Genomic DNA, 24,424 nt, shown 5'->3' with positions numbered 1-24,424 from the left:
ATTTGAACACACTTGATAGCCTTTCATCCCAGCATGTTTAAAGGCCCAACATCAGGTTTCTAGGCCTCTTTAAAAGATATCTGGCTTTTTGACCCCTGTGACATAGGCTGAATATCAAGGTTATTCAACAAACTTATTTGGCGTTAACCTTCATCCAAACAGGCTACTGGCCAGATATCCTGTACCATGCAGGTATCTAGGCCCATTTTGTTATTGAGAAGGTCGCTTGAATCAAAAGTTTAGCTATAGCAGACAGCATACAACGATGGACAGAGCACAGTGATGATGGGTAATCTAGACTCTTCGGGTCTGATGGCCTGAAAATATAGAAAAGTTACAGACTACAATCTCCAAGGACTGGTCACTTTCATGACTAATCACAACAAATTGTTGATCATGTAATAATTGTTTATTACCTTTTAAACAACTTTCACATCTGCAAACACATGTTATCTATTGGGCTGGAGTGCTTCCCCTGTACAATAGGCACACAAACCTTGGTAAGATTTCCATACTAATGGTGAATCGGGTATATCTTTTCACAAATGGGGGCATATGACTAATGTTCACACACACACACACACATATCATTAACATATAAATAAGATATAAGCCATTTTGCATCAATTCAGCAATGAAACCTATATGTAATTGAGGAAGAAATCGGATGATCATAATTTTTGACAGGTTTATATATAAAGGAAAATAATTTTCTGATTATAGTGATCTGCCTCAATTTCAGTAACTGGTAGAGAAAAATATTTTTCCTAGACAAAATTTTACTTACCTGCACCAGTGCAGAAGCCACATGTTCTGAGCTACATATTTTGAGACCATTTAGATAGTATGCATATATAGCCATCAAAATTAATTTCTGAGTTACAGACATGGAATTAATTTTAATGGGCTTAATTTGGCTTACATATAACTTGAGAGTTTTAGACAGTTGATTAATACAACTTACTATACACAATGTCAAATACAAGTACATTGTACCTAGCTATCAGATATCTGTAGATTTTTATAGAATTAACTGTTTTTTACTGACAAACAACCAAAAATGACAAAGTTGGAAACTATGTTTCTGAATGACCTACAGCTGCTATTTCTATTCAATAGCTGCCATCTTGTGTATCAAAGTTAAAAGATTAGCTTCAATAACTATAAAATATACCAGGCCCAAATTGTGAATGAAAAATTGCCTCGCAAATGGCATATACTAATCAAAATTAACTTGCAGATACATTGAAAAAAGACAAGGAACTACTTGATTGGACGGACAATTTATCAAGAAATGCAGCTGGAAAACCTCTCTCATCAACTGGCTGGTACGTACGTCTATCACCATATGAAGACTACAAACAGTGGATGAAAAAAAAGGAGTCAAATATGAATGAACATAATATACTCAATATCTTTTTTGAACCACAATAACATGTAGGGATGGAATTGTTTAATAGTGTATTCAAAGAAGTTCATTATCTATATTTTAACATTGGGTGGGACTCTATTTCGTCAACAAAAGTCTGTAAAATCATTTGTGTTAAGGACTCTAATGCCATTTTTTTTTACATCACATAATATCCTTTATAAATAATGAAGGAAAAATAGCAGCTTGTTGTTTGACTTTTGACCATGAAGCCAACATCACAGCAACCTTATTTAGTATTTTAAACATAGTCTTGAGATGATGCAGTTTAGACAAGGTATCTTCAATGGTTTAAAAGTTAGGCTTGGCAGGAAATTATTAGAAATAAGAATTTGAAAATAAGCACTATAGCAACACCCAGCTTGGTACTTGTCCAGATGAGAAGCCAGCTCTTTGTGGTTTTGTAAAGCTACACCGAAAGGTAGAACAAAATGTTTATGTTTCTAATGGACAGACTCGAAAGCCTGTCACAATTTGCACCAACAGTCCGAGTATAACGGCAGCCTATTCCAAACTGTCATAATTCAATAGATAAATACCAAAAAAGCTAGAGATCCATGAACTACCACACTAATCGCCTTTCATCAACAATATGTACATTATCCCCATCTCACACATGTACACAGTACAGTTGTCCCTCGCTCGCATTTCATAAATATGTTATAAACATCGACAGTCAACCATTTGGTTTACAACCACAAACACTTAACAAACAGACCCACTGCCACATTTCATGGTACAGTGGTGTTAATTACCATCAGATTTAAAAATTTAGATGTACAACAAAAATGACATGATTTCGCACTCTTTATATATCTTGACACTCTCCTATAAATAGATTACAATGCACACTACTGACCTATCGATACAGTTCAATGTTGTGTCCAACCCATGTATAAATTAACCTCATTATAGCCTGAATAATATGTGGTAACTGTGGAATCTCTAGTCATGATTATTACATAAACATTAAATATTACATACTTCAAATAGCCTGTAATCCGTATAATTATGTTTTTTAGTCATAATAATGCAGATGATAAGATCATTTATGATGTATTGACTGTGAAAAGTATGATTTAAGTGAAAAATCGTTTTATAAGTATGTTCTAAATAAACTTCTGAAAGTAATTATCAAATGCCTACCAGCAGTGCAGACAGAGACATCTGCCTGTTATTCTGTTTTACTAGAACTGTTATTCCAATTGCAAATTCATCATGTTTTACTACACATTATCATAGAATATAGAAGGACTCTAATGTGTGTTCAGGTGCAGAGGTGGCAGAGTTGAACTGATCAGGTTTGATATGATATTATTTATTAGCATTAGAGTAAACAGTGAGATTTTCAGCAAAGAACTGCTCCACTTACAGATCTCAACATCACAATCACAAAATGTTGATGCATTTTCACTTTTTGAACAAAAAACAACTATCACACTATCAAGAAAGTGTTAATTATAATAGATTGCAAAGAGTTTTGTAAATTACTGGTAGCTAAGTGATACTTATTTGGAAAAGCAATTCTGGATTAAACAGGCATGATATGCATACCCGTTAAAAATAGGAATACAATGAGATACTCTGTAACAGTTACTTTTATCACTAACTAACATCAATGTTCAGATATGATTTCACATATATGTAGATCACAACGATTTTTGAACGGTCATATGAATATATGATTGGTTTAAAATCCTCCAAACACCATTTGTAAATTTAAACTTGGAAACATAATTGTAAAGAACGGCTCCGCTGATGATTTGGTTGGTGTATAAGTTTTCAAATGACTGGAACTGGTAGATGGAGGAACACATTAAACAATAGACAGAATAACAACAGCTGTAAAACAATAATTGCATGCTTCCCTGTTAACACTTCTCTCACACACTCGCACTCTACTGTGTAGAAAATACATAAAATCACACTCAACTCGCACATTCCCAGGAAAAATCTACATATAAAAAAACGTCTTCATTCCATTGCAAAACATAAGATATTAATTTTTCATAACAATTAGAAAATTGAGATGCTACAAATAAGAGTTGTGCTATCGACTTGACTTCGTTTTTGTTTTCACTTCTCCGTTGGCTTTCACAGAACTGTCCTTAGAACGCTTTACTTTTGACTTGGATGGATTGTCACGTTTGTATTTAGATACGTAAGCTTCCACTAACACTTTAATTTTCACAGGATTGATATCGCCGCTCTTACTGTGACAAACCTGAAACAAATAACAAATCATCCAAATTTTGATTTTTTTAAATAAAGTCAAAGGCAGATAAAAAGTTTGAGAAACCAGATTTCCTTGAGAGATTGAACATAATGAGTCACTGAGTGAGCAAATTAGAAACATTCAAATAACAAACATAAAGTTTGTAAGAAACTAACTTAGTGTATCTAGTAAACTATTACAGACAGCCTTTACATATTAGGAATTAACAGATCTATGGAGCCAAATGATCTCGTCTCTTTGATTTGACTAATTTAGTACGATTACCAGATAAAACATTCAGGATTTCATCTCCTTACCAGGTAATATTGTGTCAACAAGTCACTGAAGCTATCATATCCTAATAGTGACTTGCACTAAATTGAACTATAAAACATGTTTCAGTTTATTGACTTCATAGTATGACTACAAAATGGTAGCTACAGCATTATATTTTATTTACATTACTGTTTTCAATCAAAGTTGCCCTTGAGAAACAGGAGACATAAAAAGAAAAATGAATTGATACACTATGAAGACTGATTATACAACCAAGTGTGTTGTATAATTTAACATACCTTCGGGACAGCTTTTCTGAGAATTTCTTTGTACTGCTCCTTATTGACCTGCTTGGTGTTGTAGAAGGGTTTGAGTGCGACCTTCACCTCGTCAACAACCCTCTCCTGGAGGTGTAGTTTCTTCAGGTACTAAAACACAACAGGAGTTATTGACAACATTATCAAAATACAATGTATACATCATCAAGTAAAATTGCAGCTTCTCAATCATTGTTTGCTAGTGTTTGTTTGTCCTTGATCAAAGAAGCTCTGAACATTCATTTCATTTAAATATCGTCATGCAAGTTCTTATCACATTTGACTACATGTACTTTAAAAAAAAGTAAATAAACCCTGTATATATGTATTTGAATGTTTCAGTGAAATCTTAAGTAAAATGAAACACTACCACAAGAAATACAATGTATTTGAACTTCATACAAAGCAGAGGCAGAGCATACCAGGTAATTGAAATTAAAAAAAAAACACACAAAAAAAACAGTTTGTTTTCCAAGCTTTGAAGGAATTTCGAAGCATCCCCATTAAACAGTCTATAATCTTCTTCAATACAGAATACAAAATAATTTCTGACTTACCTTTTCTTTATTTGTTAATTCCACGGCAGAAGAAGGCATTTCATCATTTGACATATCGTTCATTATATCATCAAAGATTGGGTCCTCCAAATCATCATCTTGTGGTTTAGGTCTTTTCTCTTTCACTTTCACACGCGAAGACTTACTAGTCCGTTCATCACTATCTCGTGCACCTTTAAACCGCACTTTACCTGAATGACTATCTGACCCCCTTTTGTCTCTTTTACTCCTTCTGTCGGAGGATTTCGAACTGGAATCACTACCTAAGCTGCCAAACACTTTATCACTATTTTTGTCCTGTGTTAAATGAAGTTCTATATTCCCATCATCCAGGGGTGAGGACATATCCATATCTACTACTTCCATTGTCTCTACTTCCTCTTTACCATTAGAGTTCATAGCACCACCTAAGACTAGTTTCTGTTTGCTGCCTCCTAGGGGTGGCAGCGGCACCTTAAATACATCGTCCCCATTACAGTCCTGTCCACCACTTTCTCCTGAATCACTTTCCTTTCCCATCATTGCTAATTGTGCATGTACATTTATAAGTTTAGAAATATGTGTGATCTGTTCCAGTTGACTAAGTCCCTGCAGACTTTGAGGAGGGCCTTCCCTGTGGCGAGGGTCCCCTGGCCCTCCTGGAATAGACACGGAGGGCATCCTCTCCCTCAGACCAAGGTCTGGCAGCATGGTGGGAATATTTGATTCCTGTAATGATAGATGTCGTGGTGGTGGCCCACCAGGAGGACCCTGCATTCTAGGATCGTGGCTTAAATTGGGATCACTTGGTCCTCGTAACATGTGTTGGAATTGATGTGGCGGTCCTGACTCAGGAGGAATAGGTTCAAATCCTCCATTGACAAGATTGGGTTGGCCAGGAAGACTGCCGGGTACCATCCTAGGACCAAACCGATTCTGTAGTGACATTATATTTCCACTTGTTGGCACTTGCAGACTGAACTGGGGTAGATGGCCAGCCTGGAACCGTGGAAATCTGCTTAATGGTGCTCTGTTGATTAACATAGGGTTCAGCATCATTGGCCTCTGTGGTGGCATGCCATGTTGATAGCCCTGTGGCAACATACGCAGTCCTAGTGGCATGGGTGGCACGTTTTGTGACTGTTGTAGGAGAGGTTGTGAAGGATCACTTGTCGGCAGAAGGATAGTGCCCCCTTCCCCCAGGATACCCTGGCTGGGTGGTGGGGGTTGGTGAGGTGGCAGTGGAGAGAGTCGCTGGTGAGAGTTGAAACTCTCCTCAATCATGTGAGGAGGGAAGGACATCTGTGGGGGTGGTACATTGTACACCATTGGCTCCGCGTCCAAAGGAGGCAGTGGCGGACTAGATTCTTCAGGATCATCTGTAGGAAAGGCCGGATCATACTCACCAGCACATTCCACAGGTGGTGGGTTCAGGGTGATGTTGTTGGATGCGATTGGAGGAATCTGAATAGCGGAGATATTTATAGCAGATTCCTTATTCTCAGGAACTTTTGTATTGTCATTGTTCGTGTCTATGACTTCAGTAGGAGACTCATTAGAGTCTGTTGGTTGACGACCTATCACCTCAATATTTTGAGATTTTTCCGATGTTATAACAGATATTGGTTGGGTTTCTTTAATGTCTGGTTTCTTATTTGTTACAACAGTTATTTTCTGCGACATGAGAGGAGGTATTTTGAGCCGTTTTAACATATCCTCAGGTATAGCACTATCTCTAACGTTTTCATCACTTTTGGATTGAGATTTCTTTGTCCAAAGAGAAATTTCCTCTTTCCTTTCAAACTTTTCCTCTCGTCGCTTGTGACGTTTTTCATCGCCACTGAGTCTATTTTCTTTTTCCTGTGTTCTCCTGCCTGGACTTTTACTTCGACGAGATCCCTTTTCCCTCTCTCTGCTTTTATCTCTCCTTCGCTTCTTGTGATGTCGCTCCCATGACCGAGATCTACTCCTTTCATAGCGTTTTCTGTCTCGTGACCTTGACCTTCTAGATCTATCCCTTGACCTTGACCTGTCTCGGTCACGTCTCTCACGTGACCGACTGCGGGACCTGTACCTATCACGTCTGTGCTTGTGTCTACTTGATCCATCTCTATCGCGATCACGATCACGTTCTCTATCCCTATCACGATCATGACTTCTTTTTGAGTCTCTATCTCGATCTTTTCTATCATCCCCACGTTCCCGTCGTGAAGAACTACTCTCTGGCATGTCTCTTGTATCCTTTTTCTCAGTCTTAAATTCATGTAATCTTTTGGCAGTTTCCACTTTTACAATGATAACATCCTCCTCTTTCATAACAGTCCTTTTGAACGACTCCTCTTCTTCTTCGCTTTGTTTACTCTTATTTGCACTACTCTTTTCAGCATCAGGTTCACTTCTAGAAGATCTACTTCTCCGTTTTTTCTTTGGTATACGTGGAAATTCAGATATTGGAAGGAGAGCCTCCTCCATTAAAGCTGAGTCCTGAGAATTCTCCTCCACTACCACCCTACTATCACCTTTCCTACTCTTACGACTTTTCCCAGAATGTTTGGGCTTATTTCTTGTTTCACTCTCTTCATTGTCCATATTATCCTCCGACCAAGTCGCCCCACGATCATCCCCATCAGTATCCCAAGCGTCTCCTAATTCATCCTGAGCTATCAATTCTGTTAGCTTCCTTCTCTCCTCTTCCATTGAGTTGATACTATCTTTTTCGTTCTGTATTTCATCTTTATCTTCCTTCTTATCACTTACTTCAGCCTCCACTTTTTCTGCTGCATCTTCTTCAATCACTTGAACTTCATCATCTTCATCATCTTTATCACCATCCTCATCAACCTCTTCTAATTCCTCTTCTGCTTCCTCATCTTCCTGCTCTTCACCTCCTTCTTCATCCTCCTCCTCTTCCTCTTGATTCTCTTCGTCTACCTCTTCTTCTGATACATTTTCAGCATCTCCTTCGACTTCTCCTTCAATAGATTTCTGTGTTGTAGACTCTTCATCTGGACACGGTGACTTCTCTTTGTCGGGGTTGACTGATGTATTAACTTCTCTATCAAGGTACCGGACAGAATCCAAAGGACTGGAAGATCTTGATTTATCACAGTGAATTGTTTCCTCTGTATTCATCTCAGCATCCTCATGTGTCTCCTTTGGCAACAGGTTTTCGCCTGCAATAAAGAAGTATCGTTTATTTACTAATCAAATTTCTGACAAGTTACAAAATTCAAACCTTAATGGTTAAAAAATAAAATGCACATTTTTTTTCATGTCAACATAAATGAGTATTCTTTTTCCTTCATTCAAACTTTTCATTACAATTACCACAACTAAATTGTTTCAATAAGCTTCACAGATTTCATTAAATTTCCAAAGCAATTGCTAGTAAACATACCTTCATTGTGGTCCGAGTCTGTTTTTTCCACTTCATTATTCTCCTCAATTTCATCAGCCTCATTGTAAGCAGTTTTGTTCTCATCATCACTTTTCTCATTGTCATTAGCTTGGCTTTCATTACTAACAGTTTCATGCTCATTGTCACTTTCCTCAATCTCATTTTCATCATCATTGTCACTTTTCACATTAATCTCATTCTCACTATCAGCAGCTTCATTATCACTAATCGCATTGACTATGTTATCAGAATCTTTCTCCTTTTCCGTACTAGTGTCTAAATTCTCTTCCACCGCAACCATTACAGTTTCCTCTTTCACTTCATCTTCCTCGACCAGCTTCGCCACTTTTTCTTCCTCATCATACTCTGGGGAGAAGTATGCCTCGTCATCTTGGCATAACTCCTCATCACTCTCCTTCTTTGGCGTGGTAGATTCAGGTTTGGCAGGCTCTTTTGCTGGTGTTTTCTTTTTCTCTGGTTTAGCAAGTAGTGTTCCTGAAAAAACAAAGAGAATGTCAAACTTATTGATAAAGTAATAGTTAGAGTAAATAAGTGGTCCATCTTTGACCAGGTTTTGCTAGAGAACATATAAGATGGCAACTCTTTTCTCGTAATTTTTACCAGCTCAAAACCTACTATCTAAAATAACATGCAATGCAATATATCATTGTTGTATGAATATTGGTCTGTCCAATAAGATACAGGGAGTATTGAATAAATAGAGATATAAATCCAAATAAAAGTTTGGACTGATCAACACAAGGCTAGCCAAGTGCAGATGAGCCAATTATTATGATTAAGATTGCCCCTCTTCTTGGCATATCAATGTTTGGTCTTTTCCTACCATGTTAAAAAGAAATGTACCGTATTTCACCGCAAATAAGACCCCCCTCCCAGAGAAGAAATAAAGGTCAAAAGTGGTGGGGGGTCTTATTTACGGACAAGCCGCCTGATAACATCGATCTATGAGGTCGCCATCTTGGATTTTTTAATGTCCTGTCATCGTTGTAACAGTCGTATGACAGATGGGTAATAGCAAGATGTTCAAGTATTTATAATAATAATGAAGACGCATGAGTAAAATTAAATCAAATGTTATGACAAATTAAAATATAATTTGTTAAGCAATATTAGGGCAGTTGTAACGTAAGTCTGAAAGGAAACGCACATTTTTGCAAGAGTCACACGGACATTCACCAATGAATCAAAACGAAGAAACAGCATCATAAGCAATGACATTTTAATCTAGAAGTTTTAATAATCGTATTGTTATTTTAAAATATTCAAATTAGGTTATTGTTTACGATCACAACTACATCTCCGTAAACACGTGAATCAATCGCCGTGAATCGGAAGGACGATCGCCGTTCAGACTCAGGCCTATTTAAAATTCACTGCAAACGTTTACATATCAAATTTGTTCATAGACAGAAGAATGTACGTACATTTGTCTCAGTCAAATGAGCAAACGATCGTGATTTAACTTCAACGTGCCGACATGCACTGATGCAGTTGTTTGTAACATCGTACACACATGTGTAGGAAAATGGCGCCGGGTTGAAGCCATACTTTCACATTTTCACACCGGGTCGTGTTTGGGAATTTGATCGGTATTGCTATTGATACGACGATAGTTTTTTGATAATATTTCAGATATTAATCCAAGTATTAACTGCATTAAAACATCGTAGCAAGTATTTTTGTATCTAGAGTAAAATACGAAATTTTGCGGCTAATCATATTATACTGACTGCGTAAACAAAACATGGCGGCCGAAAAGTAAAGCATGGTTTCTCCAACTGATCGTGAACTACAGGTACGTTACGTTCACAAATAAACATATTTGAAACTGTAAATGCCTTAAGTAGATGTTTTAGGTAATTATTGTATTAAGTTAGAATCCACGAGTGCAGAAACGATCTGCATCAATGACGAATATCTTTGCCGATGCATGTAAAAAATGACAAGCCGTACGAACACTAAAACGTGTTGAAGTGTTCATGGAAACAAATATCGGCGTATTTTGTTGAAAATAGCCTCCGATTAAATATAAGCACTGTTCACATTTCGTAGTTGTTGATAATTAAATTAAATCACCCGTGAATTAACTTGAATTAAATGACAAAAATAACAAGCACACAAACAGTTCTTTACTACGTGATTTTTCTATGCCGATAAAATAAACAAAAAAAAGTTCCGATACATAGTCATTATGGTGATATTTTTAATTACTCCATTGCTCAAATCCATCATCCAGTAAACTGAAAAATAGGTGGGGGGTCTTATTTGCAGACATCCCCCCTAAGTCTGAAAATGTGTCAAAATAGGTGGGGGTCTTATTTGCGGGAGGGGTCTTATTTGCGGTGAAATACGGTAATAATCAGTGGTTTTGGTTCATTTTCTTCGCCACATCATCTCACGGCTCGGACTCATAAGTATGCAATCAATGGTATTATCTACAGAGAACAACATGAAATGAGGAGAAAGAAAATATATAAGTATCGTTGTGTTTATATGATAACCTACCATCTCTCTGTATGGTCACATTCTTGCTGTCCATCCCCAGAAGTGTCTGATTCTGCATGATGGAGCCGAGGAGATCAAATCCTCCCGTGGATGGACCAGGCGTTGGGACTGGCAGAGCAGCAGCAGTGGAGGAGGTGGATGAGCTGGCTCTACAGACACAAAAAACATACAATTTCACTTATCCATCTTAAAAGTATACGAGATAAATTGGGTTTTTTTTTCCCCAATATCATCTTGTATGAGTCAGATAGACTTGTCCTTGGTGATAAACCTGTGCATATTTATTGCACAAGCACCTGAGTAAGAAAGCCTACTAGCCTTATTGCGACATCACAATGGTCGTATGATTTACTAACAGAGAATAACAGTGTGTGAGACTTATTATATGTAGTAAATTGCATACCTCCTATATCTATAGATTTCTATCTAAAATTTCATTTTTTTCGTATACAAAAAGTTCTCCATTTTAAAGTGAAAAAAATTTGATTGAAGGCTGCAGATTGCATTTGTGGATGATTGACAAAGTTTAATATACCTGGTAAAACAACTAGGATTATTTTCAATTATACTGACATATACTTGTGTATATATAACAAGGCTGTTCATCTAGTTCTATAGAGAGGTAGATGGTTGAATTATAGTGCAAAAGTGACATTGTTTATGATGTCTAAAATTTCACTTAATATATTGTCATTTAATGTAATATATTTACAACCGATTTAATATAATATCAGCTTTTCTTTTACCTTAGGGTACTGTAAACCATCTCATCATTTTAATTATTTTTGCAATTTGGCGATCCAAGTAAATCTGTGAAAGTTCATATCCACATATATCTACCACGGTACACCATTTACACATGTATATTTAAACTGAAAGGGATTTTCCTTCAATTTTTAAATCCAAGAATGTTAATCTTTACAAATTTATTTTGAAATGATAGTCATGACATTTATAACCACAAAAAAATGTTTGTTTACATTATTTAAGACCAAACATTAAGCAAATTGCTGTATTCTTACAGTATTTGCCAGAAATATTTAGATGACCCCTTAATTTCTGTGTTTCCTACTGCAAAACAATTTTGATTTTTACCAAAAAGTTTGCAATTGTTTTCCAAATCATGTTAGATCAATGCATTATCATCATCCATGTCATGTTAGATCAATCATCATCCATGTCACGTTAGATCAATCATAATCATGTCATGTTAGATCAATCATCATCCATGTCATGTTAGATCAATCATCATCATCCATGTCATGTTAGATCAATCATCATCCATGTCACGTTAGATCAATCATCATCCATGTCACGTTAGATCAATCATCATCCATGTCACGTTAGATCAATCATCATCCATGTCATGTTAGATCAATCATCATCCATGTCATGTTAGATCAATCATCATCCATGTCACGTTAGATCAATCATCATCCATGTCATGTTAGATCAATCATCATCCATGTCATGTTAGATCAATCATCATCCATGTCATGTTAGATCAATCATCATCCATGTCATGTTAGATCAATCATCATCCATGTCATGTTAGATCAATCATCATCCATGTCACGTTAGATCAATCATCATCCATGTCATGTTAGATCAATCATCATCCATGTCACGTTAGATCAATCATCATCCATGTCACGTTAGATCAATCATCATCCATGTCATGTTAGATCAATCATCATCCATGTCATGTTAGATCAATCATCATATCATGTCATGTTAGATCAATTCATCATCCATGTCATGTTAGATTTATCATCATCACATGATAGAAACGACAGTAGATGAAATGGTTATTAGTGAAACCAATCATATACAAGCATCAACTGTGGTTAGACATACCTTGGTTTACCGACAGGTTTGTGGGACTGGAGAGAGGAGCGGGAGTAGCGACTAGTTTTACCCTGAGCTACCACAGAAGTCTGTGCCTGTGGAGCGTCTTCACTGTAACGAAGAGCATAGCAAACCCATCACCACTCATGTTTAATTCAATCAACCACCTTTACACCAATATCACTTCAAAATCAGATTCCGTAAGATGACAGGGAAAGCTGTCACAACAATAGGTTGCAGGGATACAGGACATTAAAATCTTAAAAGGTAGAATGAGCGTATTTTCACAAGCTTGATAGCAATCAAAATATCAAATGCATTTAGTTTCCTATGGTGCCTTAGGGATTTTACATTAAAACCATAGACTGCATACAAAAGGATGAAAGTGTCATGCATTTTTCAAGCTGTAGTAGTAAACAATCTCAACATACACAAAGCCACTTACTCTTGAAATGAGTACAGATCATCTTTGTGTCCGAGGATAGATAGAGGTGCTATTCCAGAGTCATGTTTCTTGAGTTCTGTTGTCTTTTCACCAGATGCCTTCTGCAGAGGGATGGTTCTACCTACTGGCGGACTGGACAGACCAAGGTTTCTCGCTATTCTCGCTTTTACTGTCGAAGAAGGGATCTCCATCTTAACAGTTTTCGCCTACAAAAGGAAAATTGATATCACAGTTACAAAGTCACAAATATATTACACATAAGGTACTACATTATTTCTATCACTCACTTCTCCAAAAAGTTAGAAAGAAATATTAAAAGCTACTATATAATTCTTGAAAATTAATTTCGGGGGTTTTAAACTTTGGGTATAACAGTGACATATGATACCTTGAGGTACAAACACAAATCAATGCATGACTGCATTATGACATAATCAATTAGTGTATATGTTATGTTGCATCTTGATAGAAATAATATTTGAAGGAGAAACCAAACATAAATTCAAAAGTTTAAATAAAAGAAAATTTATGTGTAATGCATGTATAATACTGTTGGAAATAATGACAAATATATCAAAGTAAATTCTTACTTCTTTATCTATAAATTTTCTCATCAACAGAATAGAAAATATCTTTAATTGATGGACAGTGCTAATGACAATCTTTAGGTCATGCACAAAAAAAGAAGTTTTTGTTATTGAACTTCAACATAACAAAACAGTTAAACCGAGTTTGTACTGATTTATTTGTTTCTGACAGATCCTGTGTAATTAACAAAGTCTTCTGTCTAATTCTTCATTCAACTTCCCTGTAATGTCCTTGTTCTGGTTATATCCCACTTATAACTTATTAGCATCAGCACAAACTCTGAAACAGGTATTAGTTAACATCTGAACAGAAACTAGAACTTTGTTCATCACTTACATGAGAAGGGGCACGATAAGGAGCTGTACTAATTTTGGGTCTATAGCTTCTATAGCAAAAACATACTGTGCGAGCTTTCTTGGTTGTCTTTGTCTTCTTCTTTCTGCGTTTCTTTACACCTTTCTTGCCCTTTCCTTTCTTTGTTGTGCTTTTACGTTTCCTCTTGGTCGTTGATTTTTTCTTGGTCTTTGTGGTTGTCTTTCTTGTTTTCTTTGCTGGTGTACTCTTACGTTTGGCTGGAGCCTTTCTTTTTTTGGCCGCCGCAGGTTTACTTGGTCCAGCTCCAGAGCTTGCCTCTGTTTCCATTTCCTCAGCTGCCTATCAACAGATCAAACAACTTCTTTCTTAAGTAAACGTAAAGAGAGCACTTCTAACACCTTAAGTAAACGTAAAGAGAGCACTTCTAACACCAAATAATAATGTATTCTTCATTCTTCATATGGGTGATAAACAATTTTAACTTTTGTCTTAAAGATCTCAAGAAAATGAAATTTTATCCTCAAATCTCTATATTCAGATTATGAGATTTTATAAAGTAAGCATGTGTAGTTATATTTTTGTTGGATGATATGATATTTGTTTATATTCTATATGTTATATGCCTAAAATAGAACACTGAACAGGCAAATAGAACACTTTATACCATAACTAAGTCTTCTTCATCTGTCGAGTCAGCAATAATCTCTATCCTAGCGAACCTTCGAGCTCGTTCTCGTCGAAGCTCTGCTATCTGACTGCGTACTCGCTCCATAACGCGAGTTCGAGGTACCTGGCGGCGTGGTCGTAGGAAAGAGGTTGCAGAGCTAGCTGCATTTTCCCGAATAATATAGCTGACCTCTTCTGAGTCATCAACTGTTTCTGCTGTCTCTATAAGAAAGAACAAGAATACTAATTTAAGTTCTCTTGCAAAATCAGAAGATAGTTGATTTGAATTTGTTGTTGTTTAATCTTCAACCTGATTATTATTCACTTCTTTGAAATATCATTCTTACATTATGGAATAAATATATAAATGGTTGAAGTACTGAGAAACTATCCTTCCTGCTGTGTCACACTGTGATCCCATAACCAAGAAAATTCACAATTTTGGTAAAGGGACTTGAGAAGCTTTTGCAGTTTTGTCTATAAAAAACAACTAATTATACATTATTTTTCACCATTTCAGCCAAAAACTACAGGCCCTTGGGAAATGAGAACTATAAAATTCACATTTCAGATTGACCTTGGGCTTGTGAAAGCTAAATGTTTTCAGTGATTCCGAATAAGTCAAAGAGTAAAACATTAATACGGCTGAGCTTAAGACTGTCTTGTGACTTTTGAGGATACTTCAACCCTATTACTGGCAATTAAAATCTTCTCTATGTTAGATACAACATGTATTCATGTGACGCTACAACTGATATCTAACTTACCAGAGCCTTGTCTATTGAGGTCAGCACACTCGGGACAGAACCATTCTTCTACAGGGATCTCTTGTAACGGAGGAGTAAGACACTCACAGTGGAATCTGTCGACATAAAACATAATCTTAAAACTTCCTCTTCCTTTGTACTCTAATGTACCGTAATTCATTTAAATCCTCTCTCGGAAATAAGCCCCCTCCCTGGTAAGCCGCAAGTAACTTGTTATCAAACACCATTATTATATTGTTTTCTTTCTTACATCCAGCAGTCATGATATCAACTTCAAACAATTTATTTGAACTTTCAAACATTGCAAGATTAAAAGTCAATCAGTTTCTCACATATTTTCCAAGTGTTATTCTGTGGTTTAAAACTCAGTTACAAGACAGTACACACACTTTGTGACATTGTAAAGTCATGCAACACGACCACAGCATAAGATGTTGATAACATCAATTTTGATGCACACTAAAACATCTGTGGTGATAATACACTGGAAATGTATCATGATCCCTTTCTTTTTAGTATGGAAGAAAAATTATCTTTCAACCCTAATATTAATCTTGACTAGTCAGCACTCGGTAATCCCATTTCTGTCTAATAGTGTGACTATCTAATATCTTTCATTTGTGATATTCCTATCTACTTGACAGACCCAATTTAGAGTTTTGTTATTTCAGTCAGCATTCAGCTTACCCCTGATCACATCCATCACACAGAAGGAGTCTGTCTTCACGGTCACATCGTCCACACACTTCACAGTAGGTCGGATCCTCATCTTCCTCCTCAGGAATGTCACACATGTTCTTGTCCTCCACCACAATCTTAACACAACAATACAACCTTTACACACACATCTCCATAGTAACACGGAAATATTTACACTTTATACCGTATTCGACCCAATAAGCACCCGTGGCACTTTAACAAGAGATCTCAGAGGGATCTTGGCCTCACCAAAGAATGATCTATGTCTGACAATGGAAAGAGGGATCTTTTCTCTGCTTTTCAAACTTTTGCAAACATACTATATATAAAATTTGAGAAAGATCGCTTCAGTACTTTCTGAGAAATAGCAGAAACAAACTTCAACTATCATAATCCAAGATGGCTCCTTGGCGGCCATCTTGTTGATCGATCGGTCCCAAATCGAAATATGCACAACTGGGGCCCTAGGGGAACCTATATATGAAATTTGAGACAGATTCATTCAAAACTTTCTGAGAAATAGCAATAACAATCTTTAACTGTCAAAATCAAAGATGGCAGCCTGGCGGCCATTTTGTTGACCGATCGATCCAAAAACGCATTATGCACAACTAGAGCCCTAAGGGGAACCTACATACAGCAAAACCCCTATAACTCGAACAGCAGGGGACCATATCAATAATTTGAGGAATACAGGGTATTCGACTCATCCGAGGTTGGTCATGATCGACCGTTGACAGTCAAAATGTCCGGTCTCCCTAAGACAAACAATACATTGCAATAACATTTTAATTACCGTAATTTCAGCATTTTGGATTTTTTATGAAAGTGTTTTTGATAGCAATATCAAGTTGAAAAAAATATGTATTACATAAAATGAGGGTTTGAAAATACTGACGACAAAGTAAATCAAATGTAAACGATCGTCAAACGTGGTACCATATTGGTTAAAACAGGCAATGTGTACAATTTCGATGATTTAATTAACAAAAATCATTTAACACATTTACAAAATAAATACACACTATAAAGTTATTAACCAGCATAGTTACGAACAAACAACGATACCTATGTCTACCTTGTAAAAGCGTTAGGTTACACGTGTTCACGAAGAAAGTTACGAAAATACAATATGCGGGGAAAGATACGGAACGCACTGATAAAATCGAACATGGGTCAATGTGATTTGTACTTAGCACTATCAAATTTTGGTATCGTTTATGTCTTTTGGAAAAAGAACACAGAAATTTAAAAAAAAAATATTGAACTTATACAGGAAGTCGGACGTCAGCGATTTCTTCCAATTCTTTTGCCATTTCACAATGCGTACTTTCTATTTAACACGAATCAACATCTTCCGTATTTTCGTATTTAAGCGAAGATTATTACGAGAGAGACATCGATTATTTAATGCCTTTTCTGAAATATTCAAATAAAGTTTGCATCAAACAACGACTGGCGATCGTGAAGGTAGGTAATACTGACACTGTTAATCCATTAATTACCGAAAGACTTGATACGACACTTGTATAAACACAGGTCGTGAGCTATTATCCGTGACGGTCGGTGCAGTCAGGTGTGACACAGGTAAACAATTATCAAGGGCCGAACACCTGTTCGACGAATGCATGGGTACATACTATGTATTTGCTCAAACAGTGATATATTTCTGTTCGAGGAATAAGGGGTATTCGACGAATACCTGTTCGAGCTATCCGGGGTTTTGTTACATAGATTATATAGGGACACGGTCGGGACCGTACGACCAGTTCGACGAATAGGGGGTATTCGAGGAATCCGGGTTCGAGTTAAAGGGGTTTTACTGTATGAAATTTGAGAAAGATCCCTTCAGTACTTTGTGAGAAATAGCGATAACAATCTTTAACTATCAAATACAAGATGGCTGCCTGACCGCCATTTTGTTGACCGATCCATCCAAAAACGCATTATGCACAACTAGATCCCTAGGGGACCTGCATATGAAATTTGAGAAAGATCCCTTCAGTACTTTGTGAGATATAGCGATAACAATCTTTAATTATCAAAATCCAAGATGGCTGCCGGGCGGCCATCTTGTTGACTGGTCGGTCCCAAAACACAATATGCACAATTAGAGCCCTAGGGGAACCTACATATGAAATTTGAGACAGATCCCTTCAATACTATGTGAGATATAGCGATAATCTTTAACTATTAAAATCCAAGATGGCTGCCTGGCTGCCATCTTGTTGACCAAACAGTCCCAAAACGCAATATGCACAACTAGAGCCCTAGGGGAACCTACATATGAAATTTGAGAAAGATCCCTTCAGTACTTTCTGAGAAATAGCAATAACAAACTTTAACTATCAAAATCCAAGATGGCCGACTGGCGGCCATCTTGTTGACGGATTGGTCCCAAAATGCAATATGCACAACTAGGGCCCTAGGAGAACCTACATATGAAATTTGAGACAGATCCCTTCAGTACTTTCTGAGAAATAGCGATAACAAACTTTAAGTATCAAAATCCAAGATGGCTGCCTGGCGGCCATTTTGTTGACCGATTGGTCCCAAAATGCAATATGCACAACTAGGGCCCTAGGGGAATCTATATATGAAATGTGAGACAGATCCCTTCAAAACTTTCTGAGAAATAGCGATAACAAGAATTTTTAACGGACGGACGGAAGGACGGACCACGGACAAAAAGCGATTTGAATAGCCCACCATCTGATGATGGTGGGCTAAAAAGTGAAGCAAATAAGCAGGCACTTAGCAGAAACAAATTTGGACTAGCATTTCATAATGTTATTCTACAAAGTAAGCCATAAAGCCATTTGCAAAAATAATCAGTAAGGAAACCATTTCAGTTTTGATATTTTCAGTCTGCATTTATTTCTAAGTAAGTGAAATCGAAGCCTAAAAAATGGGAAGTTGCTTATTGGGTCGAATACAATAATAGCAAATAGTAGAAAACAACTGTCAAAAGTCATGAACTTTCTATCGCAAATTCGGGGCTCGAATTTTAAATTTTTTGTCACTTGCCTAAGATAGCAAGTGCCTTAAATTTGTACTTGCTAAAATGTATTTTTACTTTTAATCAAATATCCGTATTCAAGTAACAGTTATGTTATATATAAAATCATTTATTTTTGCATGATGATGTGAGGTGTATAGGTACATAATGGATATCAACAACATTAGAGTAAGAACTAGCTCCCCATATTTCCCATTAAAACAGTTTTTCACAATGAATATGCCATTTTTGCAGTTGTTTCTCATAAAAACATCTTGCTAAAATAAGCAAGTGCACATCTTTTCACTTGCTATTCTGGTATATCTACTTGCAAAAACTTGCAAGTAAAACAGCCTGAAATTCGAGCTCTGGAAAATTACATGATTTAAGCGAAATCATTTGATCTACAAAGCGAAATTTAAATTTTGTCCAATATCTGTGTGCATTCAGCCATAAAGTTGATTCTTACCCGACGGAAAACCTTGTCCTCCCCTGCATGTTTAGCAAAGATAAGATGGAATACTTGACGATCAACTGGACATGTGTTCACATTCTGAAATCAGGAAAGATTGGAACAATGATTAGTAATCAGGAAAGATTGGAACAATGATTAGTATCGAAATAATGGAGATATCATGGTAACATTAAAATCCATTAAAAATCTATGAATTGTATGGACTTCTTATACATCAAAAAGGACCTTCTAAGATTTGGTCATGTTCTAAAGAAACTAGACATAGTGTCAGTGGAAATTAAAACAGCCAATTCAACAGCTGCTTACGATTTTAATCAGGTTCTACTATTAAAGGGACAATTCACTCAGACTAATTCTTTTACATAATCAAGAAGCAAAATATGGCATAAATGTATTGTTCTACATTTCTTATGAAACATATAAGATAAAATATTGACAAATTCCACATCATTATTTAGTATTTTAATTGATACCGTTGTAAATACAAATCGTTGATCAATACGATTAAGCAGGTACAACATGTACGCTGTACCGATATCCGAGCCAAAGTCACGCACGTTAAACAAATGAACTACATAACCACTGTGGAGGTGATAACAATGATTTTCTAGGCAAGAAAATTCACCTTATAAGGTAAAAACACTACTGTCAGAGCAATTTGAGCAGTTCTAGACAAAAGTAGCATTTCCCTACGAGCAAGGGACAGGGTTCCGCATACAAGATGTTCGACCACAATGTGTAATGGCGGACAGCGAGCGAGTTTCAACATTTCACACGCATTTCAATACCATGGGCTTTTCTGGCATATCACAGAAAACCCGACTGGTCTAATTCCCATTAGAACTGGTTATTTTCCGATATATGTACAAATTTTAATGTTCTCTTAGACTGAATTGTCCCTTTAAAGTAAATATTTTAAGCAAAACAGTAATCATGCTTCTACTATTAAAGTAAATATTTCAAGCAAAACAATAATCATGTTGATAGCAAGTAATATGTATAAAGTAAGAAATATGTTTACCCAGCCAATAATAAATATTTTTTCTTACAAAATTGTTTGCCATCTTTTCTGACACAATGCAAATTACTTTTTGTAGTGTTAAATAATTCAAACAATCTTTTAAATAACAGGCCAACCAATCTGTGATATTTCATGTAAATATTATTTTCTATAGAAACAGCGTTAATGACAGGTCCTATATCACATTGTTAACGTACATTTGACCACTCCTGGATACACTCAAGACAGAAATTATGGTCACAGGATTCTGGTGTTCCTATATCCTGGTCACGGAACCGATTTAAACAAACTGGACAGTTTTCTCCTTCCCCATCGGATTCACTCTCCAGTAGAGTAGATGCCTCCTGGCTTTCCTCATCATCATCGTCTTCCTCCTCTTCATCAGTTTCCCAGTCTGAAATTATTCAAGGTTTGAAAACATATAACACCAAATTCACTCTTAATGATAGGCTGATAATTGATAAATGATTTTTTTTACCCTCTATCCAAAGAGAATTGTTTTAATTTTACTCTTTATTTTAAATGGTTACGTTCAACAAAACTTTTAGTATAGAGTCCAACTCTATTATGAGTCTATTTTACAATAGAAATTGGATCACTGTATATTTGTCAGTAATCCTATATCTGAACCTTTAAATTATTAGAATACCTTCACCAACTTCCTCTTCATTCTCATCCTCATCATCATTTCCTTCACAATCATCTTCACTTCCATCCTCTTCCTCATCACTTTCGTCATCCTCCTCATCACTCCCTTCCTCATCGTCCTCATCTTCATCACTTTCTACAATGGCAGCAGCTTTCCTTTTCCTGGACGGCGTGCCCTCTGCCTGTTCCCCATCAGATCCAGCGGTTGTTGGTGCCCCTGGTAGGTCATCAGACTGCTCATTGTCCATAGTGCTTGGCTGTTGTGGATCTTCCAGTGTAGGATCAGAGCTGGTAGTCTCTTGATCCATATCAAAAACTGAGCTGAAAAATTAAAGCAGGATGTTAAAAATAACCAACAAAGTAACATCATTGCACATTCAAAATCAATTAAATAACTATTTAAAATATTTCTAAAATTAAATTGGTACAAAAAACATGATACCTATAAAGTAAAAATTACCAGGTATCAATTATCCCATAGAATAGAAGGGTGTTAAAATAAATATTGTCAGCATTATATACAAGATAAGTTTTTCATGGGTACTTGCGCTATATGTATGATATTAATATTATAGTAACAAAGCTACAAGTATTTTGGTAATTAGAGACCGAGAAATCTTATGGTGCGATAATTTGTTTTCCTATCAGCTAAGACTTCGTGTTATATAACTAATCATATACAAATAATATTGGTCTGCCTAGCTACTTCTTTAATCATTATTCAATTACATACAAATATACAAAATCATATCAACATCTTTAAGAACACTGTTTATTTTTTCCCCATTTTAAATCTGCAAACAAATAATGTAAACAAATATCAGCATAATCATTCAATAGTAACAAACTAATTGTAAAAGATAGAGCAATGTTAAGACAATCCCAAACATAGTCGGACCGACTGACATGTCAGGTAAACTTGAAAGCGGTCTGGGTAAAAAAATATTTTCCTGACATATTTAAGCATTAAACTATCTTCCTATGGCATCTATGGTCTATATAGATGCCAGAGCTTTTCAGACAATCTTCATAATGTGCGCTAGCATTAACTTTGTTTCAGCTAGACCAGGAAAACCATTTATCAACGACGTTTTAATCTATAAGATAGGACATTTTGACAGTGATCAGTTGACGTCACCACGTCAACAATAATGACATCATAATGGTCACATTTTGGGTGTCAGTTATACGTCATATACTTCAGTATGCCTTGGTTAGTTTAAATAGTACAAGTGACAAGTAAATGTAAATATTGTCCGATAAATTTTCAGTGTCACAACAAGCATAGATATCACATAAATATGATCAAATGTAGTTACATAAATTAAAACACATTCTATTGCACAAAATGCATGACTAATTTCAGTAATATAAATGTGCTTCCCTTTAACTAGAAATCAGCATGGGGACAGGTTAACGTTATGGCTTCTTAATTTATTCATGAATCAGCAAAGATATTTGACACCGATACAATTTGTAATTATTAATTGTTTGTTATCATTGTTTCGCTTTTATATTTCTGTCATTCACTATAAAATATTAAACCTTTTGATGCACAATATACACATCAACCAAACTTTGGCAAAAGCAAAACAAAAATAATGTCAATTTTAAATAGATGCCTCTCGTCTGGTAAAGTTTCATCTGGTCAGGTAAAAATGAAAATATTACCAGACCAAATGTCCTGTAAGTTTTCAAAGTATCTGTATTGTCTGAATGTTTGAAGTATGCAAGAAGTAAGTCCTAAATTATAAGTACTCATAAAAGCGGAACATTCAAGTGGTAATCAGTGTGAAATATCACTGTAAACAAGAGTTATGTCCCTTAGACCATTGTAATGAAGCTGCAATATATTATATTCTATATTGTTTTATTTTTTAATACAATGAATTATGTGCAGCATTTTTTTTAATGTTTCTTTTCTTATTTTTTTTGGCAACGAAATTATCGTGGAATATAAATTATTTCTTATTCATCTTCTCTGTGAAAAGCAATGTCATTTCCAATGTAGTTCATCTAGCTACTTTAGTTTATTTTAATTAATCAAAACTACCATTATGTGTGTATTCCTTTTTAAATTAATAAGAGACAGCATATCTGCAGCCTGGTGCTTATCTTTTCAATTACTAAATGTTCAAATAATCATACAAACATCTGCAAAATTAAATGCACAGTTAATTTGTACTAATTTGACTGCATTCTTAATAATAATTGACTTTCATTTGTTGGTTGAGTCTTTAAATTTTCATTTGAATTCCTGTGACCATTTTTAGCTATACATTTATCATGTGTACAACACCAATAAACTGATAGTTGATTGTGTTATCAATTTATGACGTTTTTGTCTGTTTTAATTTTAGAGCTCTCTCTAAAATCAAAATTAGATGGATGGAAAACTCAATATTTTTAAGAACACAAGATTATCGTCATTCCATATTTTACGTCATTTTATTTTATGAACCTCAGCTATATAACCAAAATACTGTACATTACTGATAGTCACATTCATAATACCAGAAGGCCTGTAAAATTTATTTATTTGTAGCCTAATACATTTAATTTTTCCCAACTAAAAACTCGTTGGATTCATTTGTAAAGCTACAGAAACCAATGAACATTTTTGTAAGATATATAATCTAATCTATTGCACATCTTTATTTTGGTAGACGGGAGCTAGGCCTACTAGTTTCGGCAAGGTTTAAATCCTCAAACGTCTGGATATAGGCCAATTTCTTGTTTCAAGACTCCGAGACTTGTTTTGGTGAAACTCCTTGGTTTTCATGACTATTTCATCAGTTATACATGATCCATTGCATCAATATGTCCTTTTTGCAAACAACGCAATCTTGTAGCGTAATTGTAGCTTGGAAGACTTACATTGGACTTCTTATCCCTCTTTAGCTAAGCAGTCGGTCCAGACAAGTCTCGATTCATGCCGATCGCGAAAGCCGATGCTTTGATTTGTGTTCATGTCGATTCTTGTGCGTTAAGATTTAAACGAGTACGTTTGCCGATAGAATAAATATCGAGTGACTACAATGACCAAGTAAATACGTCTTAAATAGCGATTCATTCGGCAATCGAATTTATTTTTATGAAAATACCCACCTCAACACATTTCGCCATGACACAAGATGTCCACCATATTGGTAGAAGTGCCCGTATGAGGAAAGGAAGTGACGTTTTTACCGCGATATATAAATGTACTAAAACCTTGTTAACTGATTAGCATGGTTTATAGCAACAACGATAATGTAC

The 24,424-nt window shown here is 35.8% G+C and overlaps 1 protein-coding gene across 1 annotated transcript; it reads right to left on the bottom strand.

The window, feature by feature from the left end:
* Nucleotides 1-387: 387 nt before the first annotated feature.
* Nucleotides 388-24,411, bottom strand: LOC138329500 (PHD and RING finger domain-containing protein 1-like). Its single transcript, XM_069276535.1, has 15 exons — nt 24,275-24,411; nt 21,168-21,487; nt 20,716-20,912; nt 19,492-19,575; nt 16,013-16,140; nt 15,326-15,420; nt 14,557-14,780; nt 13,980-14,231; nt 12,990-13,195; nt 12,554-12,655; nt 10,697-10,845; nt 8,171-8,665; nt 4,795-7,946; nt 4,220-4,348; nt 388-3,653 (listed from the first exon to the last, which is right to left on the bottom strand). The coding sequence occupies exons 2-15, from the start codon at nt 21,472-21,474 to the stop codon at nt 3,480-3,482; spliced, it is 5,694 nt and encodes a 1,897-aa protein (XP_069132636.1). The 5' UTR covers nt 21,475-21,487; nt 24,275-24,411; the 3' UTR covers nt 388-3,479.
* Nucleotides 24,412-24,424: the final 13 nt, after the last annotated feature.

The sequence above is a fragment of the Argopecten irradians genome, chromosome 8 (assembly GCF_041381155.1).
Source record: "Argopecten irradians isolate NY chromosome 8, Ai_NY, whole genome shotgun sequence".
NCBI lineage: Eukaryota > Metazoa > Mollusca > Bivalvia > Pectinida > Pectinidae > Argopecten > Argopecten irradians.
The sequence above is the reverse complement of the archived record's forward strand: the minus strand, read 5'-3'. Positions and strand labels throughout refer to the sequence as shown.